The sequence below is a fragment of the Chiloscyllium punctatum genome, chromosome 5 (assembly GCF_047496795.1).
Source record: "Chiloscyllium punctatum isolate Juve2018m chromosome 5, sChiPun1.3, whole genome shotgun sequence".
Classification (NCBI taxonomy): Eukaryota; Metazoa; Chordata; class Chondrichthyes; order Orectolobiformes; family Hemiscylliidae; genus Chiloscyllium; species Chiloscyllium punctatum.
The window spans coordinates 108,301,398-108,327,510 of NC_092743.1; the positions used below are offsets into that span (position 1 = coordinate 108,301,398).

The 26,113-nt window shown below is 38.5% G+C and overlaps 1 protein-coding gene across 4 annotated transcripts in view; it reads left to right on the forward strand.

The window, feature by feature from the left end:
- Positions 1 to 26,113, forward strand: part of dpy19l1l (dpy-19-like 1, like (H. sapiens)) — an 88,518-nt gene that overhangs the window by 60,599 nt on the left and 1,806 nt on the right. For 3 of the 4 annotated variants that reach the window (XM_072571008.1, XM_072571010.1, XM_072571011.1), the window contains 7 exons: positions 448 to 549; positions 9,540 to 9,595; positions 16,745 to 16,769; positions 18,239 to 18,358; positions 20,774 to 20,948; positions 23,032 to 23,131; positions 24,122 to 24,247. In XM_072571008.1, the coding sequence (XP_072427109.1) occupies positions 448 to 549; positions 9,540 to 9,595; positions 16,745 to 16,769; positions 18,239 to 18,358; positions 20,774 to 20,948; positions 23,032 to 23,131; positions 24,122 to 24,247 (704 nt within the window). The remainder of the gene's footprint in view (positions 1 to 447; positions 550 to 9,539; positions 9,596 to 16,744; positions 16,770 to 18,238; positions 18,359 to 20,773; positions 20,949 to 23,031; positions 23,132 to 24,121; positions 24,248 to 26,113) is intronic. The other variant, XM_072571009.1, reaches the window with a different exon arrangement.

Genomic DNA, 26,113 nt, shown 5'->3' on the forward strand with positions numbered 1-26,113 from the left:
GCCTGAAAGTGCAGTGGAAGCACATTCAAAAATACTTGAAAAGAGACTAAGAGTTGGAGAGTGGGGTTAATTGGATAACTTTTCTAAGATTCAACACAAATATAATGGGCTGAATAGTCTCATTTTGTACTGTTCTAATTCCATGATTAATCAGATGGCACAGCCTAAGAGAAATAATTATTAATGGAAAAGGAAGTTACATGGCTGCTACAATGTCATCAAATTATCCTGAAGGAATTGCTTTGTGTTTCTGTTTGTCATTTTGGACCACTTTAGTATATTTTAATTCAGAGAATGAGGAAGCTGTTGCAAGACAGGCAGTATTTTCTAGATATTTAGTTTTGTTAAGTTATGAAGTTAAGTTGAATTATTAGTACATTCAGTTCACAATACATTTGACCTCAAAGTAGTTATATCTACATAAGGGATGTACATATTGTCTTTTAGGTGGATAGGATGGGAGCTCAATACTCACCCTCCACCGTACAAGACGTTTATTGTACTCTCAACCTAAGATTGCCTGATCGATTCTTCAAAACCCGAATAGAGGTACACTGACCAGGTTATATTTCTGTGATAGTTGGGTTGAGACAAGGGCATCATTACCTGATATAAAGAGGGGTAAGAACATTTAATTTTGTGGAATTATTTCTTGGGTTTATCTGTAGATTAATTGTTGGAATAGTGATCCATATGAGTACGGTAGTTTACTATTTTCTGATGTAGTTAGTGTAGTTTGTTTAGGATGAGTTAAAATTGCATTTTACTGCTTATGCATTTTATGATTCCAGTTGATCTACGTGGATTCACTGCGATGTACTTTACATAAGTAAAGAGGTTTAACTCCAGTCATGTACCAAAAAGACACTCTGAATTATGGTCCAGTTTCCAGAAGGAGTGGATATAAAAGGTGCACACCACTTCCTAAGAAAGGAATAGGCCATTTAGCCCCATAAACCTGTCCTGATGTTTACACAGATCATAAGCAAAATACTGCAGATGCTGGAAACTTTAAAATAAAAACAAAATGCTGGAAGTACTTAGCAGATCAGACCATTGTTTCACAATGCCTGCAGCATTCCTGTTCTTCTTTCATTTACATCATAGCTCATTAGTACTTACGATTGTTAACCCAGATCCATTCAAGTGATAATTGAATAGATTTATGGAATGCTCAACATATTACAATGCAACACATGAGTGAGAAACCATGTAAAAGGACTTTAAATGAATGATTTTGATAAAGGCACAAGAGGAATTGTCTTGGAGTTTGCTGATGGCACGGCCTTAGCCTGATGGTTAATTGAGGAAAGAGTGCTCTAAATTGCAAAGATGAGGCTGGTTCAGTGGAATTAGCAGTTGCAGAGAAATTTTTTTAAAGTACTTTAGGACAAAATGATGTGCATCCTAAATGTTTAAGGCGTAAAGATAAAGTGCAGAAAAAAATGAGGTTGGAGTAGGAGTATAGGTTTTGGAAAAATAACTACAAGAATGTGAGGTTTCATCTATTGGTTCAATTCAGGATTATAAATTTGTACCAGACATCAGTTATACTATAGTTGGCACATGATGTGGAATCAGCATATAGGCAGGTTATTAGAATCTTAAAACAATTCATTACTACTGTAGCAGGAAAAATAGTATGAATAAAGATATTTTTAAAAATTGGATCACCTCTTGTTTGAACAGAAACTGGTTACAGAAAATCTGAGATGTTAAAACTCTGGGCAAATAGTGAATGGTTGATTCCATAGATAATGCCACTAACTGAGCACTGTCTGACAGCAGTCACTAGAGGAATGCAAGGAAGAATTAGAATAATTTTTTGGTACACTGACCGTTTAGAAGAATGGCACTCTGCAGCATCTTACTCCACCTCAATATATAAAGGACTCCTGAATTGCTATTCCCTTTGTACGTCCCACATAACTAATGCATCACTCCATCAGTTCTGACCCACAATTGTGCAGCACTTCCTCCCTGGGGTGTGCCTCACTGCCCCTTCAGTATTTACTTGCGAAACGTCAACCTTGATTATGGTTTCTGGTGTGGGCACGACCCTTCTGGCACCCTGGATTAGAAACTATGTTGTCTTTACTTTTGAGAGTAGAATATTTCCTGGAAAAACTTGTTGAGGCAGAGACTATTATATCATTTAAAATGATTTAGAATTGTGCTTGAAACTATTTAGAAAATACAGGGAGGAAACCAAGAAGGTGGAAGTGGAGACAGCTATACTTGAGTATCTATCATCAGTGGTTAGGATTAAGATAGGATGATGGCCATTCGTATGCTTTCCCATGGCCAATCGTATGCTTTCTCAGTACTGGATTTCAAACAAAAGGAGTCCTCAATCAGTTGTCTTTTGAATGTTATTGATTTATTATAAAATGAGATGCAGAATTGGTTAACGTCCTTTTGATCCTTGCTGACAATGCGAATTGACAAGTCTGATCCCAGACTGAAATCTAGCTTGATGGATTTTTAAAAGAATTTTATTTAATGTTGTGGTCAATCGTTGAAATATAGTCATGCATGGCTGCAGAGTTTCTTTTGCAATGAACTGAAGTTTATTACATAGAAGTTGAACACAATGTACAACCAGGCTATCTAAATATAGAACACAGATCGTAAAACAGCCAAATCCAAATTTTCAACCTACTATTCAATACCATATTTCCACAGAAATTCACATCTAGAGAAATTACCTCTATAGCTATTCGTTAAGTTTTACTGCTTTTGATTCTCCTGCTTTTGACTCTAGTCAGTTCCATTTTGAACTGTCCTAAAATCTTTCAATCTTTGATTTTAGTTTAGAAAAGCTAATCTTTGATTATTTGACTATAAGCCAGCAAAATACAAACTGCTTTTCATTAACATGCCAGGGGTTTGTAGTCATCTACTCTGAGGTATACTGTATTAAGTCACTGTTCCAGAACTGATGTGTTTAGTTTTTCCTTAAATTCCCTTCTCAAAGTAGCCATCGCCCATATGCTGTTATTTTCAAATTCAAACTCAAAATTAGATTTATATATTTCTGAATCTTGCAACACAGTGCAGTTTGTAACAGGAAAAATTAATATTTACTCCTCTAATTTAAGCACTGATCACTTCTGGAGAAAAGGGAAGGAAACAGAGTAAGGTGTGGAATATTTAGTCACCTGTAATTCTGAATCTCATACATAGGTAGCACAGGCACTGAGATGTTTGCTCAGGAAACAAAGTGAGGATTCTTCCAGGTGCTCTTTGTGAGGACAGGTTTGGTTTCACAACAAGCAGCAGAGCTAAAGTGGGCAATTTTTTTTCCCCTCTTGTTTCAGCAAGCTTCTGTTCAACTACAGATAGCAAAACTATCTACAAACCTGTGACATAATAGCCACAAACCCAGTCATAAAAACACTCCGGTGTATTCCCAGAATGTCTTTGCTAAAATCAAATTTCAGGATCTTTTCATTGCATGTCTTTTTTTTTAAAAAAGAGGTAATGCATAATCCTTCTTTCTTCAAGTCCACAAACTTTATTAAGTATAAAGTCATTGTAAGATCTCCATACTTGAAATAATGAAACAATATAGTTGAGAATAAAATAAATAAACTACACACCCATTTGCTCTTTTTCCTTGTAATCTATCCAGTTATGTCAGCTACTTTCTTTGTTCCTGAATAATTCCAACAGTTACATTTTTAACTAGGCATCAGCAATTACATTATTTTTACCTGCATTGTGAACAACCTTGAACTGATAGGTTTGTAGCACTAAATTCCACCAAAAATGTCAGTCATTTTTAATTTTGAATTTTTCCAAAGGAGAGGTTAAAGAATTTTAATTGATATAAATCTGTATTCTTGTAACCATAGGGTACAACTAATTCAAGATGTTTAAGATCCAATAGAAATCCCAAGACTTTCTTTCCCAATGTGAAGTGTCATCTTTTTTTGAGTTGATATAGTTTGTAACACAAATGGATTTACTGTTAGGATCCCATCTGATGTCATTATTGGTAAAGTCACATCCCAGACTGAAATCTGACTTCTTTTATTTCATGAGGTGATCTTACACTTAAGCATGCAATGTTGTAAATTTGATTTTATCTATAAAACAAGTTTATTGTGTGAAAATAAAGGGATTAAAAATAAAATGAGTTATTTGCATATAACACAATTTCAAAGATTCAGAGACACTAAGAATTTTATCCCATCTATTCTGACATACTTTACAGTACTCAAACACCAGTCCTCTATCATATTCCCAGATTTAACTTTTATCTTCACTTCATGGTCTGGAAAGTTTGATATGCTTTCATTTTCTCAACTTTGAGTAACCTCGTCAAGGTTCTAACCAAACATTTCTGGTCTCGAACTTTCAATCTAAAATCAATACATTAATGAAAACTATTTCTAAAAGTTCTAAGGTATCTCATTTCTTCAGGAGAATCTGTTTCACATATCCAAACTCTGTAATACACTACATCAAAGTATATATTAATCACATACACTGCACATCTACCATTGATCATCTAACACTGATCGTTACCTTAAAGACTTTTTACTGAAATTATTAGTAGCCAATACCAATTCATTGATCAAGCTAGCTTTCAGTTTCTCAAACATTTCTTCATATTCGCACTGCCTTTCTTTTAGAGTGCATAAGATGTAGAAGGAAAAGTAGGCCGCTTAGCCAATCCAGTCTGTTCCACCATTCAAAGAAATAATAGCTGATCTGATAATCCTCCATTCTACTTTGCCTTTTCCCCCAAAACCCTTGATTCTGTTGGTGATTTAAAAATCTGTCTGTCTCAACTTTGAATGTGCTTCGTGATCAAGTCTCAACAGCCCGCTATGGTAAAGAATTCCACAGATTCACTACCTTCTGAGAGAAGAAATTCTCCTCTCTGTCTTAAGTATGCAACCCTTTATTCCGAAATTATGCCCTCTTCCACAAGAGGAAACAATCTTTCTACAGCTATCCAGTCAAGTCACCTAAGAATCCTGCATACCTCTTGTTCTTCTGTATTCCAATAAATATTTGCCAAATCTACTCAATCCATCCTTTTTAAAATAGTCCTTCAAAGCTGGTATCAGCCTCGTGAACATTCTCTGGGTTGCCTCCAATGCCAGTATGTCACCCCTTACATAAGCTTCCCAGATGTAACCCATCAGATCTAGAGGACTTTTGGCCTTTAGCCCCATTAGTTTCCATAGTACTTTTTTCCTCTGGTGACAGTTGTTGGATTTGTTTCCTCCCTTTGCCCCTTGTTTGTTTAATGTTTTTGGAATGCTAATAAGTGACTTCTAAAGTGAAGACTGTCGCAAAATATTTTTTAATCACCTCTGTTGTTTGCTGGTTCCCCATTATTACTACTTTAGCCTCCTTCTCTGTTCATTTGGCCTGTCTCTTCCCTTTTATATATTTAAAGGAACTCTTACTGTCCATTTTCATATTACTTGCCAGTTTACTCGTATAATTTTGAAGAAGTAACAAAGTGGATTGATGAGAGCAGAGTGATGGACGTGATCTATATGCACTTCAGTAAGGTGTTCGACAAGATTCCTTGTGGTAGACTGGTTAGCAAGGTTAGATATTATGAAATACTAGCCATTTGGATACAGAACTGGTTCAAAGGTAGAAGACAGAGGGTGGTGGTGGAGGGTTGCTTATCAGACTAGAGGCCTGTGACCAGTGGTGTGCCACAACAATCAGTGCTGGGTCCACTGCTTTTTGTCATTTATATAAATGACTGATGTGAACAGAGGAGGTATAGTTGGTAAGTTTGCAGACAATGCCAATTTTGGTGGTGTAATGGACTGCAAAGATGGTTTCTTCAGAGTATAATGGGATCTTGATCAGATGGGCCAATGGGGTAAGGAGTGGCAGCTGGAGTTTAATTTAGATAAATGTGAAGTGCTGCATTTTGGAAAAGCTAGTCAGAGCAGGACTTATACACTTAATGATAAGCTCCTATGGAGTGTTGCTGAACCAAGGGACACTCTGAGTACAGGTTCGTAGTTCCTTGAATTTGGAGTCGCAGGGAGATAAGGTAGTGAAGAAGACATTTGGTATGCTTTCTTTTATTGTTCAGAGCATTGATTATAGGGCTTGGAGGTCGTGTTGTGGCTGTACAGGACATTGGTTAGGCCACTGTTGGAATATTGCATGCAGTTCTGGTCTCCTTCCTATCAGAAGGATGTTGTGAAATTTGAAAGGGTTCAGAAAAGATTTACAAGGTAGTTGCCAGGGTTGAAATAATTTGAGCTATAGGGAGAGGCTGAATAGGTGAGGGCTGTTTCCCTGGAGCGTTGGAAGCTGAGGGGTGACCATATTGAGGGGCATGGATAAGGTAAATAGACAAAGTCTTTCCCCTGGGGTGGGGGGGGGGGGGCGAGTCCAGAAGCAGAGGGCATAGGTTTAGGGTGAGGGGAAAAATTTAAAAGGGACCTTGGGGGCAACCTTTTCATGCAGAGGGTGGTGTGTGTATGGAATGAGCTGCTAGAGGAAGTGGTGGAGGCTAGTACAATTGCAACATTTAAAAGGCATCTGGGTGGGTATATGAATAGGAAGAGTTTAGAATGATATGGGCCAAGCACTGGCAAATGGGAGTAGATTAGGTTAGGATATCTGGTTGGCATGGACGAGTTTGACCGAAGGGTCAGTTTGTTTCCACCACCACCCCCCCCCCCCCCCCCCCCCCCCCCCCCACACACACAACCAAATGACACTACAACATTGATTGACTTACTCTTGCGATACATTGTTGGTTTTTAAAATTCCCCATCCTTTTTCTTAGCAGTAATCTTTGCCATGTTATCTGTTTTTTATATCAGATACCATTCTTAATTTCTGGTTAACCATAGTTCATTTATTCTCTTCTGAGAAATCTCCTTCCTGAGTAGGATAGATCTTCGTTGTTAGTCATGAAGTATTTTTATGAATGTCTGCCATTATTCAAGAACTGTCTTTCCCGCTCAAGCCAGTTTTTACTGAGTCTTGCTTCTCCTTCTCAATCTGAATGCTTATGGTCACTGTTTCCTAGGGGATCTTTTAGTCTGAGATCATTTATTAAACCTGTCTTATTTCACCTTATTACCAGATCCAAAACAGCCTGATACTTTTTTAGATTCACAACATATCATTGCAGGAAGCTGTCCTGAATACACTCTATGTATCCTTCCTTGTGGCTACTTCTGCCAATTTAATAATCACATAGATTGGAATAATTAAAGTCACATTTTGATTAATGTGTTATGTTTTTCTAAATGCCTTCGTTATCTTCTGACTTATTCTGCCTCTTGTACAGTTTAATTACTGTTGGGCTGTTGACTAGTCCCACAAGTGATTTCAGTCCTCCCTTTGTTATTTCTTTCCTCCACTAATTTAAATTCTACACCTTCCAATCCAACATCATTTATTGCTAAGGTAGATAATTTACTTTTCTACCAACAAAACCGCCTCACCATTCTTTTGTTCCTTCCTGCTTGTCCTTTCAAAAATTCATGTATGCCTGAGTATTTAATTCTTAGATTTCATCTCGTTCCAACCATCTCAAATGTAGCTGTCTCTCCATTAACCTCTGTTTATGCTATTGACTAATATATATTTTATTCCAAATACTGTGTGCATTTATATAAAGAGCCAACTTTAACTATTTTTGCCCTTTTGACAGTATTTGCTGCTTGTTTTCTATGTTTTGTAGACTGCTTTCCTGTCCCACTATTGATATCATTAACCCCCAACACCCCCCAAACCAAACCAAAGGTAGATAATTTGGTCCCCCATTGAATAAGATCATGGTTGATCTGTTTGTGTTTCAAATTCCATATTCTCATTTACCCCCAATTACCTTTGGTTTTTGTTAGGCAAGGGAATCGATCTACCCCTGTGAGAACAAATATGTAGTGACCCTGCCTCTGAGGCAGAGTGTTCCAAGGTTGCACAGCTCAGAATTTTCTACTAGTCTCTTCTTTATGAAAAGTTCACCCCGAATTTTCAAACAGTACCCCAATTTTGGACTCCCCACAAGATGAAACATCTTTTCATGTCCATCCTGTAAAGACCATGCAGGATGTTATGTCCTTCAATCAAGCATTCCCTCACTTCTGTACTCTAGTGGAAACAACCACAATTTGTCCACACTTTCTTCATGAGCCAGCCCACTTGTACCAGGTGTCAATCCAGTAATTCACCTCTGAGTCATTCCAATACATTTAAATTATTCCTTAAATAACAGAGACTAAAACTTTGCACTGTATTCGAGAAGTGGTCTTGCCAGTGCATTATGTAACAAATGTCTAACATTCTTCCTTTTTATGTACAGTTCCTCACCTAATACAGGATAGCATTCTACTCATCTCAAGTACTTACTAACCCTACATACTAATTGTGATTCACGCACTAGATTGCGTGCACCTTTGAATTCTGCAATCATGCTCCATTATGTTATTTTTATTCAAACCAGCCATCAAACCCAGTCGTAAAACCAGTTGGGTGTTTTCCCTGAACTTCAAGCAACTAAGACCAGAAAATATCTAGAATCATATAGTAATTCTTCTTTTTAAGAAAAGGTTTGTGCCTTTTCATCAATATTGTTACAACACAGCAATTTAGATATCTGCAATCCTTCAAACTCAAGTCTACAAAAAATTAAATATGAAGCCATCATAACAATACAGTCACAATGAGCTGAATGTACTGATTTTAGGCTACAATTCTGTGCATTTGTAAGTAATTATTTGCTCAATAACCTATTTGCATTCTGTTTCATTTAAACTTGCTTTATGTTTTTATCAGTGCATAATGCCTTGGCCAATTTAATCGTTGAAGTATACAGGGACTACAGTGGGAGCAGAAATTTCATTGTAGTTCTGGGATTTTAATGATATAAAGTCAGTTGTGGACTCATGAGGATCCTGGTACTGTGGGTCATAAGCTACTGAGGGGTGGTGGTTTGATTTGCCCCACACACAACTCAGAGCATGAGAAATGGCAGGATTGAGGTAGAAGATTCCTAGGACAGGAGTTTTCTTGATCAGTTCTCTGCTCAGCCTGAGGAATCGCATTTAGTCTGGTGTTAGTGAATACCCCATCAGTATACCGGAGAGGAATGAGGTTGGAGTTCTGGCTCCAGCTCTTGGAAGGCAAAATGCTTTTTTTAAAGTATCAATTTGTGACCCCTTGACAATGGGGCTGTTAAAGACATCTTGGGAGTGGAAATTGAACAGCACGTTAAGTTTGGGCTCAGTGGCAGAGGTTTTGGTTGAGTATAACTGGACACTTACACTGAAAGCCTCCTCTTTCCTGAGTAATGTTTAGCTCCTGGATACAGTAATTTGTGTGCAGCTATGTCAGTTCAATAGCCTTCAGTGCAAGTCTTGCCCCTTCTATCAATTATTAACATTTAACAAACAGATATGAACTGTTAATTGGTAAACTCTTGTTGAGCTGTCTATGATGTTTTCAATGTTAAGCTTTCTTTAATGTGCTTTAGAACTTCAAAATCTTTCTTGACCTTCTGAAAATAGTAATTGTTTCCTTTTTATTTGTAGACTTTGAAGGAACTGCTCTGTTTGTTAAAAGGAAAAATTCCAGAAGGCTTCGATGAGTAAGTGTTCAGAATATGGCAATGTGAGTTATGGGCTTTGAAGTAGAGTAAATTGAGCTTTTATGACAGTTTTAAAATTGATAAGTGAAAGCGTGCAAACCAGAAAGTGTAATCCTACAAACTTCCGATTGGCATTTGGATATAACTGGGTCAAAACGTTATTTTTCTAAGAGTCATCAGCATGAGTGACTAAGCAGGCATCGCGTTACACCCTTCACCTCTGCTTCTGGTCTGGTGCAATATCAAAATTAGGTTAAGCTATATTATTATTTAATCAAATGCTGTGCCGCCAAAATTGGTGCATTATGGGAATTGGGCCATAAGGCAACATTTCAGGTATTTTGTCTTCAATTCTTAAACTATAAAATGTTGGAAATTATTAGCCAGTCAGCTGGAATGTGTGATGAAAAGATTGATGTTTTGAGCTGGCAACCTTTCATGGAAGTTTGAAAGGCCATACAGTTTATAAGCAAGTACAGAGACAGCATAAAAATAGATAGGAGGAAAGAATATAAGAAATAGTCAGGGTTAGGGAAAGTAGGAGAGATTAAATAAGAAAGAATAATAATACAAGGTATAATGGGTCAAGTAAAGACAGAAGAGAAGGGTCCAGAAGTAGATGGTACATTTGTTCTCAGTTTGAGGTTCGCTAACATCCTAAATGCCCTAGAGAAGGTGCTGATGAGTTGCCTCCTTGAACTGCAGCAGTCTATTGGTTGTAAGTATTTCTATTGTGCTGTTGGGAATAGAGTTCCAGGAAGTTAATCCAGCACTGAGGAACAGCCTTATGTTTCCTTGTCAAGATGGTGCATGACTTGGAGGAGACCTTGCAAGTGGTGGTGTTGCCTGTTCCTTCTGCCCTTGGCTTTCTAGGTGGTAGAGTTCACAGATTTATAAGATGCTGCCAAAGGAGGAGCGTTGGTTGGTTCCTGCTGAGCTTCCTATAGATGGTGGTTAGGTTTAGCCTAATGCTATCCCTAGTACATATTGCTGCCACATTGCATGGGTAGTGAATGAGATGTCAGGCAAGCAGGTTGCTTTGACCTGGATAGCTTCAAACCTCTTGTGTGTTGGAGCTGCAGTACTTGACAATTCTCCTAACTTGGACCTTGTAGATGTTGAGGTAAAAACAATGACTGCAGATGCTGGAAAGCAAATACTGGATTAGTGGTGCTGGAAGAGCACAGCAGTTCAGGCAGCATCCAACGAGCAGCGAAATCAACGTTTCGGGCAAAAGCCCTTCATCAGGAATAAAGGCAGTGAGCCTGAAGCATGGAGAGATAAGGCTCACTGCCTTTATTCCTGATGAAGGGATTTTGCCCGAAACGTCGATTTCGATCCTTGTAGATGTTGACAGGGCACTGGGAGGTCAGAAGTTGAGTGATTTGTTCCAAAGTTCCTGGTCTCTGATCTGCTCTTGCAGCCATAGAATTTACATGGCTGGTCCAGATTCTAGTCAATGGTGATTTACAGAATGTTGCTATTGGGGATTCAGCGATGGTAATGGCGTAGGAGATGATTATTATCCAACGTATGTGTGGAATTAATATTACTGTCACTTATCTGTCCGTGCCTCTAAGTTTGTTTTTGTTTAGATCTTTCTACATAGGAAGACAAGCTACTTCATTTTCTAGTAAATTGGGAAAGAATCTGAAAACTGCAAACAAACATCAGCAAATATCCTGACCTCTGACTTATATTGGAGGAAAATTCATTGTTGAAGCAGCAGAAGAGGGTTAGACTTAGGACACTACCCAAATTGAGCATCATTAAGCAAGTCATGATTAAATGCAGCTTTATAGCATTATTCTTGTCACCTTCCATTACCTGAAGATCAAAAGTAGACTGTTGAACTAGCAATAGAGTTGGAGTTTCACACCAGTTTGTGAACAAGACATGCCTAGGGAATTTATCACGCTGTTGGGTAGCTGCTGGTATTCTCCTAACGTACTGGAACAGCTTGGTATTCAACTTTTCACTAAAAACAGGTATGCTTTCAGGGCCAAATACTTTTGTATTCAGAGAAACCAGCCATTTCCTAATCATGCTGAGTGAATCAAATATTGATCCAGAGACTAAAGCAGACTTCGCACTTGGCACTTCTGGTTACAGATAGTTTCAAATACTTTCAGCCTTGTTTCTTCTTTATCCTGATGTCCTGGGCTTCCTACTTGTGTTAATTGAAACTTCTCCTCTCATTGTTTGGGTGTCGATTGTTTACAACCAGTTGAGGGGTAAATCGGCTCCCCTCTTTTCAACCATCTTGGTTGGTCGCAACAAATATTTACCCATCTTTTTTAAGCACACAGCAATATCACACTTCAATAAAAATGTAGTTAATACGATTAATTAGAGCTAATTATGAGTGTTCCTTCAGTGTAAGGAAGAGCACTATTATTGCTTGCTCACCCTGAGAAAAACATAACATCAAACACACACCAGCATAGATCCAAGGGCACAAAAACAGAAATTGCTGCAAAAGCTCAGCAGGTCTGCCTGTACCTGTGGAGAGAAATCAGAGTTAATACCTCTGGTCCAGAGACCCTCTGGACGTTGTCAAAAATTGATTTATGCTACATTGCTTATAATTATCCAAGTCGCGGCGAAGACTCTGGTGGATTCAGTGTGCTGAATCCATCCACCAAACTGGCAGGAACTCTCCAGAGTCCCAATAGTCAGACTGTTATGATGCTTAAGTTTCTGGAATTCTGGGAGAGATTGTCTCCAGGCACTCAGCAATCCTGAGTGGTTGATGAATTTGGTAGTGGGAATTTTTATAGTTTAAACAGAGCTGAGTTTTTGATAGGTAGGCACCACTCCCACTCCCAACACTCTCTTGATCTAATCCTCTCTGTTGTTTTCCCCCTTTTTTTTAATGTTGATTTTGGTTTTTGGTGTGTTATTTGTTAGTTGAATGATTTTGTTATTTTGCTGATTGGTGTATTTATGCTTTTAAAGAAGAAGCTGCATTTTCTGTAGTGGGTGTTGGCTTCTGGACAGGGAAAGGTAGGGATTGACGTGTACTATTATAAAGATTCACATAAAACTTTTGTACAACTCTGAAGGCAGTAGAATAGGTTGAGAAACTTATCGCCATGATGGAATGACAGAGTAGACCTGATGGGCCAAATGGCCTAATTCTGCTCCCATATCTTATGGTCTTCACAGGACGTGTCAGAAGTTCTACGATGATGCAGAGAATGGATGACTCTTAAAGTCAAAGGGGTGGGGGGGGGTCTAGTCACAGACAACCTGTATGGTGTTGGAATTACTTAACAATGTGATTCGTATCTTTTATAGATTCTTGAATCAAGGGAAAATGCAGGATTTGGAGTGACAGCAACAAATGAATCCCAAAAACCCAAGTTAATAGATGTTTCTGGTGTGACTCTAAATAAACCTATGTCAGGAATTGTCCAAGGGTAAAGAATGAAGTATTTGAAGCAATTCATGAAACAAATGGTTCTAAGCACATACAATCAGGATGAGCAGCAAGAAAATATTTTGATCATGGTCAATAGGTCAGCCAGTAGGTATCATAGTTACTTATTCAGTTGTGCCCTAATTGCTGGATCTCATCAGTTTGTGGTGCTGATTGGCTGAACTCCTATTTGGAAACCATAGGGTTGCAACACTTCATAAACACCAGTGGTATCCAGAGTGACATGCCATTATTACGAAGTCTTTGAATGAAAAAAAAAGCAAAAATCCATTTAGACATGAAGAATGATGAAACATTTATATTTAGTAATACAGTAATCTCACAATTCATGGGATTGAGACATAATGGAATACAACCAAAAATCTGGTGCTTCTTACCAAGAGGTCAAAGATGTGTTATTGACAACTGCAGAAGAGAGTCTGGCTGCTAAGAAAACGATTATATGGAAAAAGCATGAACTCTTCACAAAAAAAAGGCCGTTAAAGAATGTTGGGGTTTTGGATGGAGAATATTAATCTCTTGTAGAACAAATGACATACAGTGTATTACTTGTATTAAATATCATCAGACAGTACCACATCAGGTTAAATGCGTTCATTTCGTTCAGGAATTTAATGAATTGGTAGACAAGGATCTGAAGATATAGGAAAAAATATTTTGCAAATTATATTCTGTAGATATAGTGACCATTTTTGGCATCTCTATGGTGACAAACAGTAAGGACAGATAACCTGTAATGGGCAAAACCTTAGTAAAGTGGGGCAACAAAATAGAAATAAATTTGCAAATGATGAATTTTGGGACATGCTAGAGCTTAACTACTATAATAATGCATATTGTTGCAGAAAGTGCATTCAGCAATAGCTTGTGCAAAAGAAACCATTGATGAGATGTTTCACAAAGTACTGTCAGATGTTTGGGGGGTACAACCCGTCCAATTAGTAGAACAGAATTTGCCTTCAATATTGCATGACTTCCTGGCAGCAATAGAAGGGACAACTTCATTTTATTTTGCACCAATCTAAATGTGTTACTTGTTTAAAGGAAAGTGTTCATTAAAGCTGAAGTGTTAGGAAAAAAAAATTAGAGCATTGAGATATCACACCAGATTGTCTGGGGGAGATTTCAGATCTGGTACATGATTTACTGTAAAAGAGAAGGGCACAGGAAATGGAAAGGATCAGTGTTATTGGGCAGGACAAGAAAACTGTCCAGTTTTTCATAATATGTGCAACATAGAAATTAGACTGTAAAGGTGCATTCTTCACAAGTAACTGAGATAAGTTATGAATTTTCAGACTCTGAACATGGGTTAAGGTGTTGATGATAAAGCATCAGGTACTTCATATCCCCATGATTTCTATTATTTAGAACGTAAGGGGCAAAAACTGTTAAAGTGATGCATACCAACACAGTTGCTGATTGTGGAAAACATGAAAAGATAATCTGGCAATCATATACCCAAAGTAGATTTGCAGATAACTTATCGACTTGCAGGGTCCACCACCTGGAAAATTGCCATGGTACTGAAATGTACAGACAGGTTTGTGGAAAAATATGAAAAACTGTCTAAATTTCCAAAATGAGGGACAAGAATTGAGGGTTACTGACTGGCAGCAGGTGGTATGAGATTGGAGAACTAGTTCCAATACTGGTTCAGAGCGTATGTTTAGGAGGAAAAGATCATCTCCAGTAGAGAGGATTTCTAGCTAACATCCTGAAAGGAATAGTCAAAGAGCTGTCAATGTGAGAAAAGAGGCCACAGTTTAACAAGGTGACAGGTTAGCATGGTTACTGGAGAGCCCAACGATCTGGAAGTGTCTGTGATTACTGGTAGAATGATGACGAAGGAGACTGAACCAAGAGCGTTACGGAACTGGAAAAGATTCCAATTATATTTGGAAGTTGACAGTAGAGATCAACCTGCATTGTCATTGTAGATGGATTTGTACAGTAATGAGTGACCATACTGGACCAGTAATGCCAAAATTAGGTTAGTAGCTGGAGGCTTTGAAGAATGTTGATTTGGGGCGAGAGAGATTTGGGTATATACTCCTATGTTGGAAAGGAAATTTTGAAAATCATTTCAGTCAATTTTACCAATTTTTTTTTTGTTGGACGTGTAATTCAATATCAAAGCAACATTCCTTCAGGGTAACCTGCTCAAGAGGAAAATATCCTTAGACCCGAAAGGAAGAATCGGAAAAAGGGAGAATTTCTGGAAATTGCATATTTAGAGTTTAAATTACACTTCTCAGCTGTGGTATTTTTCAGTAACTCAGAAGTTGCATAACACCAGGTTAGAGTCCAACAGGTTTATTTAAAATTGCAAGCTTTCGGAGCGCTGCTTCTTCAGGTGGTGGAGGGAAGCACACTGGCACAGAATATATAGGCGGATGGATAATGGCAAGATAATTCCAGGTAATTAAAAATGTCAACAGGTAAGTATAAATAGTCTGAGTAGAGTGTCGACAAGCTGAATAACAAGTCTTTGCAGGTGATCACGAGTGCCAAATGGTGTGAGTAAAGTGTCAACTGCTGAATAGCAAATGAAGGGATGACCTATGAATTGATGAATTATGGCAGAGAGATAATTATAAATAATCAAAATAAGATAGTGCTAGAGACAAACTAAATGGCTAGAATAAAATGAATAGGGGTATAAGAGTTTCATGACAAGGGTCTAACCAAAGTAACAGGTAATCAAGATAAAAGTGTCAAAACTGAATTGTAAGGAAGATTTTACAAACAGTAGTATGGTGAGGTTACATGTAGCATGGCATGAACACAAGGTCACAGTTGAGGCTGTCGTCATAAGCACAGAATTTGGTTATCAGTTTCTGCTCAGCTGTTCTGCATTGTTATGTATCTCAAAAGCTGCCTTGGAGGGCACTTACCTGAAAATCGGAGGCTGAATGTTCTTGACTGCTGAAGTGTTCCCCGATTGGGAGGGAACACTCCTGCCTGGCAATTGTTGCATGGTGTTTGTTCATCCATTGTCGTAGTGTCTGCATGGTCTCTCTGAGATACCATGTCTCGGGGTGTCCTTTCCTGCAGCTTATGAAGTAGACAACATTGACTGAGTTGCATGAGTATGTAGTTTCCATGCAGATGAACTCATGTTTTGCAGACATTGCTGTGCTCCTGAAGGCTGGGTAGTTTGCTTTGAGCACTTGTGTGTTTGAGGTTAGGTGGCAGTTTGAGAAAGAGCAGTGGACATGTATAGATGGTCTTGGTGAGATGTTCATCGTCATCAGTAACATGCTGCAAGCTGCGAAGGACGTGGCGTAGTTTCTCTGCTCTGGAGAAGTACTGAATGTAACGGTCATGTCATCACAGATGCTATGGCAGTGGATGAACGGACACTGCAACAATTCAGTCCAGGACCAGGATCATAGTTGTAAGGATGAAGAGTAAACCTTTTAAGACTGAAATGAGGAGAAATTTCTTCTCATCCCAGAGAGTGGAGAGCCTATAGAATTCACTACCACAAAGTATATTGAGTCCAAATCATTGTGATTTCAGGAAGTAGGTAGCTGTTGCTTTTGTAGCTAAACGGATTAAGGTATAGGGGAGGGTAGGATTAGGGTATTGAGTTTAATGATTAGCCACGATCATATTGAATGGCAGAGCAGGCTCGAGGGGTTAAATGGTTCATGCCAATCTTCTGTTTCTATGTTTTAATTAAATTTCTCTTTCTTTTTTAGGAAGAAACATCCAACCCGAGGAGAGGTAAAACAGCTTAATGTACTTCGTGATCCAAATAATGGGAAGAAAACTTTGCGTTGATTGCATCCAAGATATAGTTGTCTAGTCATTGCATATAAAACATATAAAATACAAGCAGGAGTAGGCCTTTAGGCCCTTCAAGCCTGCTCTGCCATTCAGTATGATCATGGTTGATCATCCAATTCCCATATCCCAATTTGATTCCTTTAGCCCTCAGAATTAAGCTGTAACTATTTTACTGGCTAAAAACAATTTTGAGGTGAATTTTATTTTACTGATTCGTTTTTTTTTATCCATAACTATAAGGTGATGAACTCAATGCAAACCAATTTCTGCTGGACCAATCACAGACCTCATTGACTATATTAGGCTTGCTCTCTTGTTAGCAATCTCCTGATTGCTTTGTATGCAAATGGGTATCCTTGGTTTCTTATCAGCATTTCCTTCCTTCTGCATCAAAATCTGCTCTAGAGAAGAAAATAAATTGAAATTTTGACCACAATTTCTGACTTATTGGAGTGAACAAAATGAATAGACTTTTCCTTCCATTTATTGTTGGCCAGAATTTAAACACCTCTATTGGATGTAACCATTCGGTCTGACTTTACCTTTGACATAAATCTTGATTTTTTTTTTTGGCCAGTGGGTACGTTCTCTGTTTGATTTCCCTGATTCTGCAGCCAGCACTCAAGGGGCATTAAAAGGCTTAATTGTGAAATCCAGTCAATTCTTCATTGTTGTGTCCACTGGGAATAAGACCCAAAGTACTTTAATATATTGGCCCCATGAGCACTTCTCAGAAAAGGTTGTCAATCCCAGAAGGAATTAGCTATTGTTAAAAACAAAGCAATATATGGGGTGGCATGGTAGCTCAAGTGGTTAACACTGTGTGGAGTTTGCACATTCTCCCTGTGTCTGTGTTGGTTTCCTCTGGATGCTCCTGTTTCCTCCCACGGTCCAAAGATGTGCAGGTTAGGTGGATTAGTCATGCTAAATTGCCCTGTAACTTGCAGGTTAGGGGGATTGGTCATGATGATATGGGGTTACAGGGATGGGATGGGGGGTGCTGGGTCTGGATGAGATGCTCTTTGGAGCATTTCAGACTCAATGGGCTTAATGGCTTCTTTCTACACTAAGACTTCTATAATTCTTGTATTGTCTTTTTGGAGAGAAATAGAGAATGCAATTTACCATACAGACTTAGAAGATATTTGATTCCTTGCTGGAGTGGCAGGGTGCTGTTCTAATTTTATGATGGACAGTATGTTGCCCAAAATTAATGATCTGGACATCCAGAAAAATTCTTCTGAGTTCCTGCACCATATTGCTTTCAGTCTCCTGGAGTTTCAGGCCCTCCTCTTCGCGGTCAGTTGTATTAGAGAGCTTTGTGGGTAGTTGAAATTGACATGCCTGTTGTTGCTGGATTGAAAGTTTATAATTTCAATGTTGAATTTGTGTTTCTGTCTCCACAGCTGGTCTATCATGTTTTGCAGTTGGTTGCTTTTGTAGTGTTGGCAATTCTCATCATGAGACTGAAACTTTTCCTTACTCCTCATATGTGTATCATGGCTTCTCTAATTTGCTCTAGACAGGTAAGATGAAGCTTCATTGATAGAACATAACACTGTGTTACTTCTATGCCCTCTGGTGCTGATGCAGTATTCAACCAGTGTGCAGTATAGCCCTCTGATGGTGTTTAAGAAGAAAATTAATACATGGTGTTTAATTTTAATAACATAGAACTTAATCTGATAGGTTTTGTATGGTGTGTACATGGAAATGCAGAGTATAGGGAAAGTGTGGGATGTGGCACTAAAGGAAAAGTGTAACTGAAATGTTGTAAGAAGGGTCAAATATCTTCCTGCTTATAGCGTTAGATTTATGTAATTCTAGTTTTGATATGTAGATTAAAATTTTAAAGATCAAAGTGAAAACTGATCAAAGTGTCATAAACTGAGCTAACCCTTATTTATGATGTCGTCTTGGATGTATGTTATTGTCAAGTACTGCACACTAAATCAGCACTACATGTCCTACATTATGTGCAGTTGAAAATGGGGATATTACAATTATTGCTATCCAATGTTGGTGTACCTTCTAAAAGTAGAGACTCAACACAGAACTACTTGGTATGAGTGCAAAGCGAAAAATTTGAATTGGGCGCCAGGTTTTGTAACTGCTCTGAAGGAAAATGGATCTGGCGCTATCCCCCACATAGGTTTCATCAGCTAGCGTTCAGAAATACATCTGTCTGGTTGCTTGAATTCTCACTGCACTTACATTCTGTCAATAAAAACTGTCATATTATTTCACACCAATGCCCACTGCAGCTTTGCATATGTGGATAGACACAGTCTGGAAAAAAGAAACACCATTCCTAATCATTTGCTGCTCATTTTGGTAGGGAGAATAGACAAGCAGGATATTGTTTAAATGGAGAGAAAGATCTGGGCAAGCAGTTTGGAATGCAGATGGAACATTGACCTTAACTATTAGGGTCATGAAGTATGGTTGCTTTGTTACAACTATACAGGGTGTGGTGAGAGAACACTCATGGAATGCTGTGTTCAGATTTGGTTGCTTTATTTATGGAAGGATATACTTACATAGGAAGCAGGAGAATGTGAGGACTGGATGCTGGAAACCAGAGTTGAAATGTGTGGCGTTGGAAAAGCGTAGCAGGTCGTCAGGTAGCATCCAAGGAGCAGAAGAGTCTGTTTTAGGCATAAGCAATCAATCAGGAATGTGGAGTATGGAGGGGGCAGGAAGGGGGGTGAGATATAAATTTTCTTGCAGTGAGAGCAGTGGGGTTCAAGGGTGGACGTGTGGGAAGTGGAGATGCACTGGAGGTCATTATTGATCATGTGGGAGGGGAAGTTGCAGTCCTTGAAATAGGCGGCCACCTGGGATGTCCTGGAGTGGAATTATTCCTCCTGTGAGCAGATACAGTGGAGGCAGAGGAATTGGAATCGTGTTTTTACAGGAAGGGGTGCTTGGGAGGAGGTGTAATCAAGGTAGCTGTGGGAACTCTTGGATTTGAAATAGATATCAGTGTTGAGTCAGTCACCAAAAATGGGGAGGTCCAAGGGAAGGAGGTGTCCCAAATGGCCCAAGTGAACTTTAAATCAGGGTGGAGAGCACAGGGGCCAACACGTTCAACACATTGTCTAGTTAACACTAATTGTTACAGTTAACCTGAGAATGCAACTTTTTTAAAAAAAAGTTTTGTGATTTATACATGAAAGAAGTGAAACTATCATGGTATTCGAGCAGATGAAAGACTCAACAGACAATCAAGGTATTTTTCAATGTATAATTTCAGTTACATCACACTGTAAACCTTTGGTATAAATTCTGTGCCTTAATATTGTGTCCTCCACAACCACCTAATGAAGGAGCGTCGCTCCGAAAACTAGTGCTTCCAATCAAACCTGTTGGAATATAACCTGGTGATGTGATTTTTAATTTTGTACACCCCAGTCCAACACCGGCATCTCCAAATCATTGAATTGCAGAGCAGACTCAGTAGGCAGTTTACCTTATTCCTGCTACTTTTTCTAATGCTACTCTTTCTAATGCTACTCTTCCCCCCCCCCCCCCCCCCCCCCCCCCAGTGTTTTCTTTAACATTAAAATATCAGAAAGTACTGGAGTAAATCTTGTCCTTTTAATCAAAAAGAAAATACTGCAGATGCTGGAAATCTGAAGTAACAATGGAGAATCCTAAAAGTACTCAGCAAGAGTAAATAACTATATGGAGTGGAAGCAGTTAATGTTTCAGATTATCGTTGTGCTTTTATATAGGCTTGTGAAAATAAAAGGCGTGTTTTGGTCTACAGCTCTGTTTTTAAAAAAATCCCTTTTGTTCAGATTTATGTACAAGGTGCATTTATTTGTCAGAGCTGTGAATTTGTTTACTGCTCAGTTTGTCTCTCACCTTAAGCCAAAATAAAAGCAATTACAGTGGAAGTTTGTTTTATGGCTTCTTTTTGTTTCCTTTCTTGTTAGCTATTTAGCCGAGTTCGAACTAAATACCATCACCAGGTAATTGTGTGCGTCATGCTTGCAGCAATGGCTTTACAGGGAGCAATAAACCTGAAGGAACAATGGAGTATCATTGGAGAGTTCAGCAACTTCCCTCAAGAGGAGTTATTAGAGTGGATTAAAGAAAATACTAAAAAGGGTGAGTGTTATAGAGTGCTCCTTTGGAAAAATGGTGCTGTTAGTCCTAAACGTGGCTGCATGCAAGCATTAAATCTTGTTGAAATTAATTTATTTACCAATGTAAACTGATATATAGGATAGAATTATTTTTCTATAGATATTTAGGCTGTCAGATTTTCTATATAAATCTCTGAACTGTTTGTTGTGGTAGCTAAGCAGCACGTCTGGTTTCTTGGTTGTTCTTTCATTGAGTACTTGCACTCATTAAGTTAGGGATGTTAATACTGCGAATGGACCCGTCAGTCAGGTAGGCATATCAAATAAGCAATTGTAAAGTTCAAATCTGACTGCTTGGCGCTAAGGTTGGTTGATATTTATTTGTCAATAGATCAACTTCACATTATCAGCATCATCAAAATTTTACTTTTGTCCTCTTTATTCCCTATCACATTCTGATCTTTTCATTTCTTAGAGAATGATCCTGCAGGTGAGATTTTTAATGTAGTATTCAGCTAGGGGCAGTCTTGTGTGTGTGCAATAGACCAATGTTTTCTCGTAGCTAAGATCAGCGGTTAATATAAAGGTTTCTGCACTATGTAGGATAAATTACCCATGAATTGCGGTTAAAATTAAGTGAAGATCTCCCCACAAAAGAGTGGTATTGGAAGTTTTGTGAATTTTTATTTTCTCTCATTCTGTAACCTTTTTGTCTGGGTTACCCAGTTTTTCCTTCAGTCCAGATGTTTAAAAATTATCATTAATTGGGGAGCATTTCCTTTTATTTTGTGCTTTGCACTGGGGATTTCAAATGATCCTGCAATTTTCAAGGTGGCCAAAACCATGCTTGCTCAGCTGCAACTTTTATTTGCTTCTCTGTTCTTCACAAAGCCTTGATTGCATCTTCCTGTGACTAACCCTGTTGCTCCTGCATTAGTTTAAAATTGCTGCGTTATTTGAGACAACAGTCAGGTTTTGAGGCAGTTAATGAAAGGGGAAACTGCATTATGAGGATCCCTAAGCAAATTGTTTCAAATTAAGCAATGTTATCAGTGTTGGTGACCAATTATAGTTATATATGTAAAATCTGACAATGGAGAAAAAGGGTAAATGAAAGAAACTTGTAGAAACAGAGTGCTGTTTGAGTGAAGCTCCTGTTTTTATTCAGGGTGAGGAGACAGTTAGGAAAAGTGATCAAGCCATTTGGCATCCACCTGCCTAGAATCAAGTTAATATTTTCACCTTTTTCAGGTTTAGCTTTTCTTTATTCTTTTTATGGGATGTGGGTATCAATGGAAAAGCCAGCATTTTTTTTGCTTTAAACTGATTCAATGCAAGCATCTTTCATAAAGCAGTCAAAACTTAACCATATTGCTGTGACTCTGGAGTTACACATAGGTCAGATACGGGTAAGGATAGCAGACTTCCATCCCTAAAGAATTGTTTTAACACATCAATGATAGCAATGTTGACCATTAAAACTGAGACCTAGCTTTCAATTCCAGTTCTGTTGTTTGAATTTAAATTCCCCTAATTGCCATGAATCCATGTGCCCAGAGCATTACACTTGCTGGAAAAGCTCAGCAGGTCAGGCAGCAACTGTAAGGAGAAATCAGAGTTGATGTTTTGGGTCTGGTGACCCTTCCTCAAAACATTGAGGAGCATTAGCTTGGGTTTATAGATTGCTGGTCCATTATCATTTCTGGGGACTGGTGGTGGCATCTATAACCAGGGAACACAGTCTGAAAATAAACAGTAATTCTTCTAGAAGCAAAATCTGAGCTTCTGTGCTCAGAGAGTAGTGATTCTTAGGAATTATCTCCCCCAAAGGGCTATGGGGGATCAGTCATCGACTGTATTCAGTTCAGAATTTGGTAGATTTCTATGTATCATGTCATGAATATGGAGATTCAGCATTTTATTGCACAGGTAGAAGATTGGCCATGATCTAGTTGAATGACAGTTCAGTCTTAATAGCTGACTGGCCTCCTTCTTTGTAATTCTAATTCATTTGATTTTGGAACTTAATTAGTGATATTTTAAAATCAGATGTCAGTAAAATAGAGGTGCTAATGAGAAAATGCAATAATTAATTCACATTGCAGATGCTGTGTTTGCTGGGGCTATGCCCACAATGGCTAGCATCAAATTATCTACAGGACGACCTATTGTAAATCACCCACATTACGAAGATGCTGGACTGAGGTTAGCAATTACTTTATTGTTCTCACTATTACATTGCTAACACAATGTGATTACTTAATGTTCTCTTTAAATTGCACAGGAGTGTAATAACTGGTTGGTAATTAACTTGTAGCACTACTCTGTTCCCATTGCATCCTGCTGTGAGAGCCACGATCAAGTGTTTAGTTAGAGAAGATGCAGTGATTGACAACAGCATGCAGCTATCTCAGTTCTGTGGTAAAATTATGTATTCTGTCTTTCCCATATATTACTTTCTTGTGTAGCATGTCCCTTTTTTGCATTTCTGAACCAGCAAATGCTTACAGTTTTCCTTCTGAAGCAATAAATGTCTTCACATCACTTCATTCTCTCCACCATTACCATCCCCCATCCCTCAGTCAGGTGACTGCCATTTCTCAAAGTAAATTTTGTCCTTCCTCCAACTCAATTCTGATTATCTGATCTCCAGTTTTCTCAGTTAGAGGCATTTCCTGCAATTGTCATTGTTATTTATTTGTACCTCCCTCTTTTATAAGATTCACATGTCACTCTCTGTATCGTGCTACCAATCTTACTGCAGTAAAGCCAACTTTATCCGATCTGTTGACAGTTGGGTGAAACTGATCCCCTTCCCACCTTTACAGTCCCATGCTTGCCCAAACCCCTCCATTTTCCCCATAGGATTCCACCCTCGCTCCTGTCTCCCCTGCTAAATCACCCTCTCCCCCATTCTCTAATCTTGCAGTTTTCCATTCCAATGCTTTGCTCTTCCCAATCCCCCCCTTCAATTTTTCAACCTTCAATTCATTCCCCGCCTCACTCTTCACCCCTCTCCTGACTCTTTCTCTGCTCCCTCACATCCATCCTGTCTTTTTCATCACCTCTGCTTTGAATTTTCCCCAAATCAACCCCAGTTAAAGCCCCATTCTGGAGGTATTGTGCTCACCATGCTCCTGCCCTCGCTTAAATATGTTTAATTAGGTAATAAACCCTCTGCTTATTCTTGAATAGAGAAAGGACAAAGCAAGTGTATGCAATGTACAGTCGGAAATCAGCAGAGGAAGTGAAGAATGGGCTCATAAGACTCGGTGTCGATTATTTTGTTTTTGAAGATTCCTGGTGTTTGCGAAAAACAAGGTAATACCTAATTTAAATCTTTTGTAAGTAGCTTCTGATCAGAATAATTTCATTTTTCACATGTAAGGTAGTTCTTCATTTTAAAGTGAATTTGAGTTGACTGGCTGTTTGCCTCCCAGCCATGGTCAGTGATAACTGTTTCTGTTGTGTGCAGCAGGATTAACAAATTCTGTAGTATTTATTTCCAATGTTGAGTAATTCATTTGGGTTTAATTTAATTAAATGCAGTTTTATGCATTTTACTTAAAAATAACTTCAGAATGGCATTAGATTTCTATCTCCTTTAGCCTTATGTGAATGTGTTTACACACTGCTGAAGGTATGGTTTGGTCTTTAAATTGATGGTCAGGCTGCTGATCAAGTGGGCTGCCTCATCCTGGATGGTGAAACTTGCCAAATATTATTGGAGCTGAACTCAGGCCATGGCAAGTATTTCACCTTTCTTCTGATGTCAGTTTTTTAAGATGGTGGGCAGGTTCTGGGGAGTCAGGAAATTAGTTACTCGCCACTGAATACCCAGTTGTGAATTATGGATCGGTGTCCCAGTTACCATTAAGTTCCTGATCAGTAGTGAGCCCCAGTATTTTGATGGTGAATGATTCAGTGATGGTAATGCCATTGTATATGATATTCAAGAAGAGTAAGAAGCCAGGTAAAGGTGGAGGAGTAGAACTAATAATCAAGGATGGCATTTGTGCAGTAATTGGCTCATGTGATAATGACGTAGAATCAGTTTGAAGACTAATATTAAGGGAAAGAAGTCACTATCATGAGTGATCTACAGGCGTCTTAGGAATAACCACAGTGTAGGACAAAATGTACAAGAAAAAATATTGGGTGGCTGTGATAATCATGTGTAGACACTGGACAAATCAAATTGGCAGTTGGAACCGAGGTAAGGAATTCATAGAATGCTTTTGAGAGTTTGAGATGTGGACAACTTTGGGCATGAAAGCTGAGTTCACTGACATGAGCTGGCATACTAGGCCTGATAGATTGCAAAGCAACAATAGACATATGGGGATATTTCAGAATATCAAAGTAAGTATATTCCTACTGTATTCAAAAGTTCCAAGAGGAGAGCCACAGTCTGTGCTTAATTAAACAAATTAAGGAACGCATCAAGCTTAAGGAAAAAAACCTATCATTGTGCAAACATAAGTACAGGTAGTTCTCCTCTAATGCTGTTGTTGCATTCCCGTGGCACCTCACTTAGTAGGAAATCACTTAACAGAAATAATGGGGCCTATGGGAAAAGTGGGGTTGGGGCAGACCAGCAAAGAAATCACTCCGTATCGTTCAAAAATCACCCAAAGATCTAACACAAAGTATAGCACATCCTGAATAAAGGTTGAAATCATATTTATTTAGAAAACACAAGTAAATTTAATAAGGTACATTTAAGAAATGTAAGAATGCTGCTCCCTGTACAGTATCTATCTTAGAACTACCTGTAGCAAATGAGATGATTAATCAGAATATGAAGCACAGCCAAGAATGACAATCAGGAGAAAGAAATTAGAGTACAGGAGGAAGCTAGTTAGAAATGCAAAAATTGTCAGCGTTGTCACATCAGATAAAACACACTAATGGAAGCAAAACCACATCCATCAACATGGAACCAGTGCTGAGCAAGCTGACAGAGTTATGGGTTGACAAGTTCCAGGGTCCAGATGGAATTCATGCTGGAGTCAGTTAAAGACATAGTAGGTATGTGCTATTAATGTTCCAAAATTCGCTGAACTCTGGAACCATTCCGTTAGATCGGAAAGTAGCAACCTAAACCCTCTATTCATGAAGGGTGTACGGTAGAAAATAGGAGACTGTAGGCCAGTTAGCTTGGTTATCATGGTAAGTGTTAAAGTC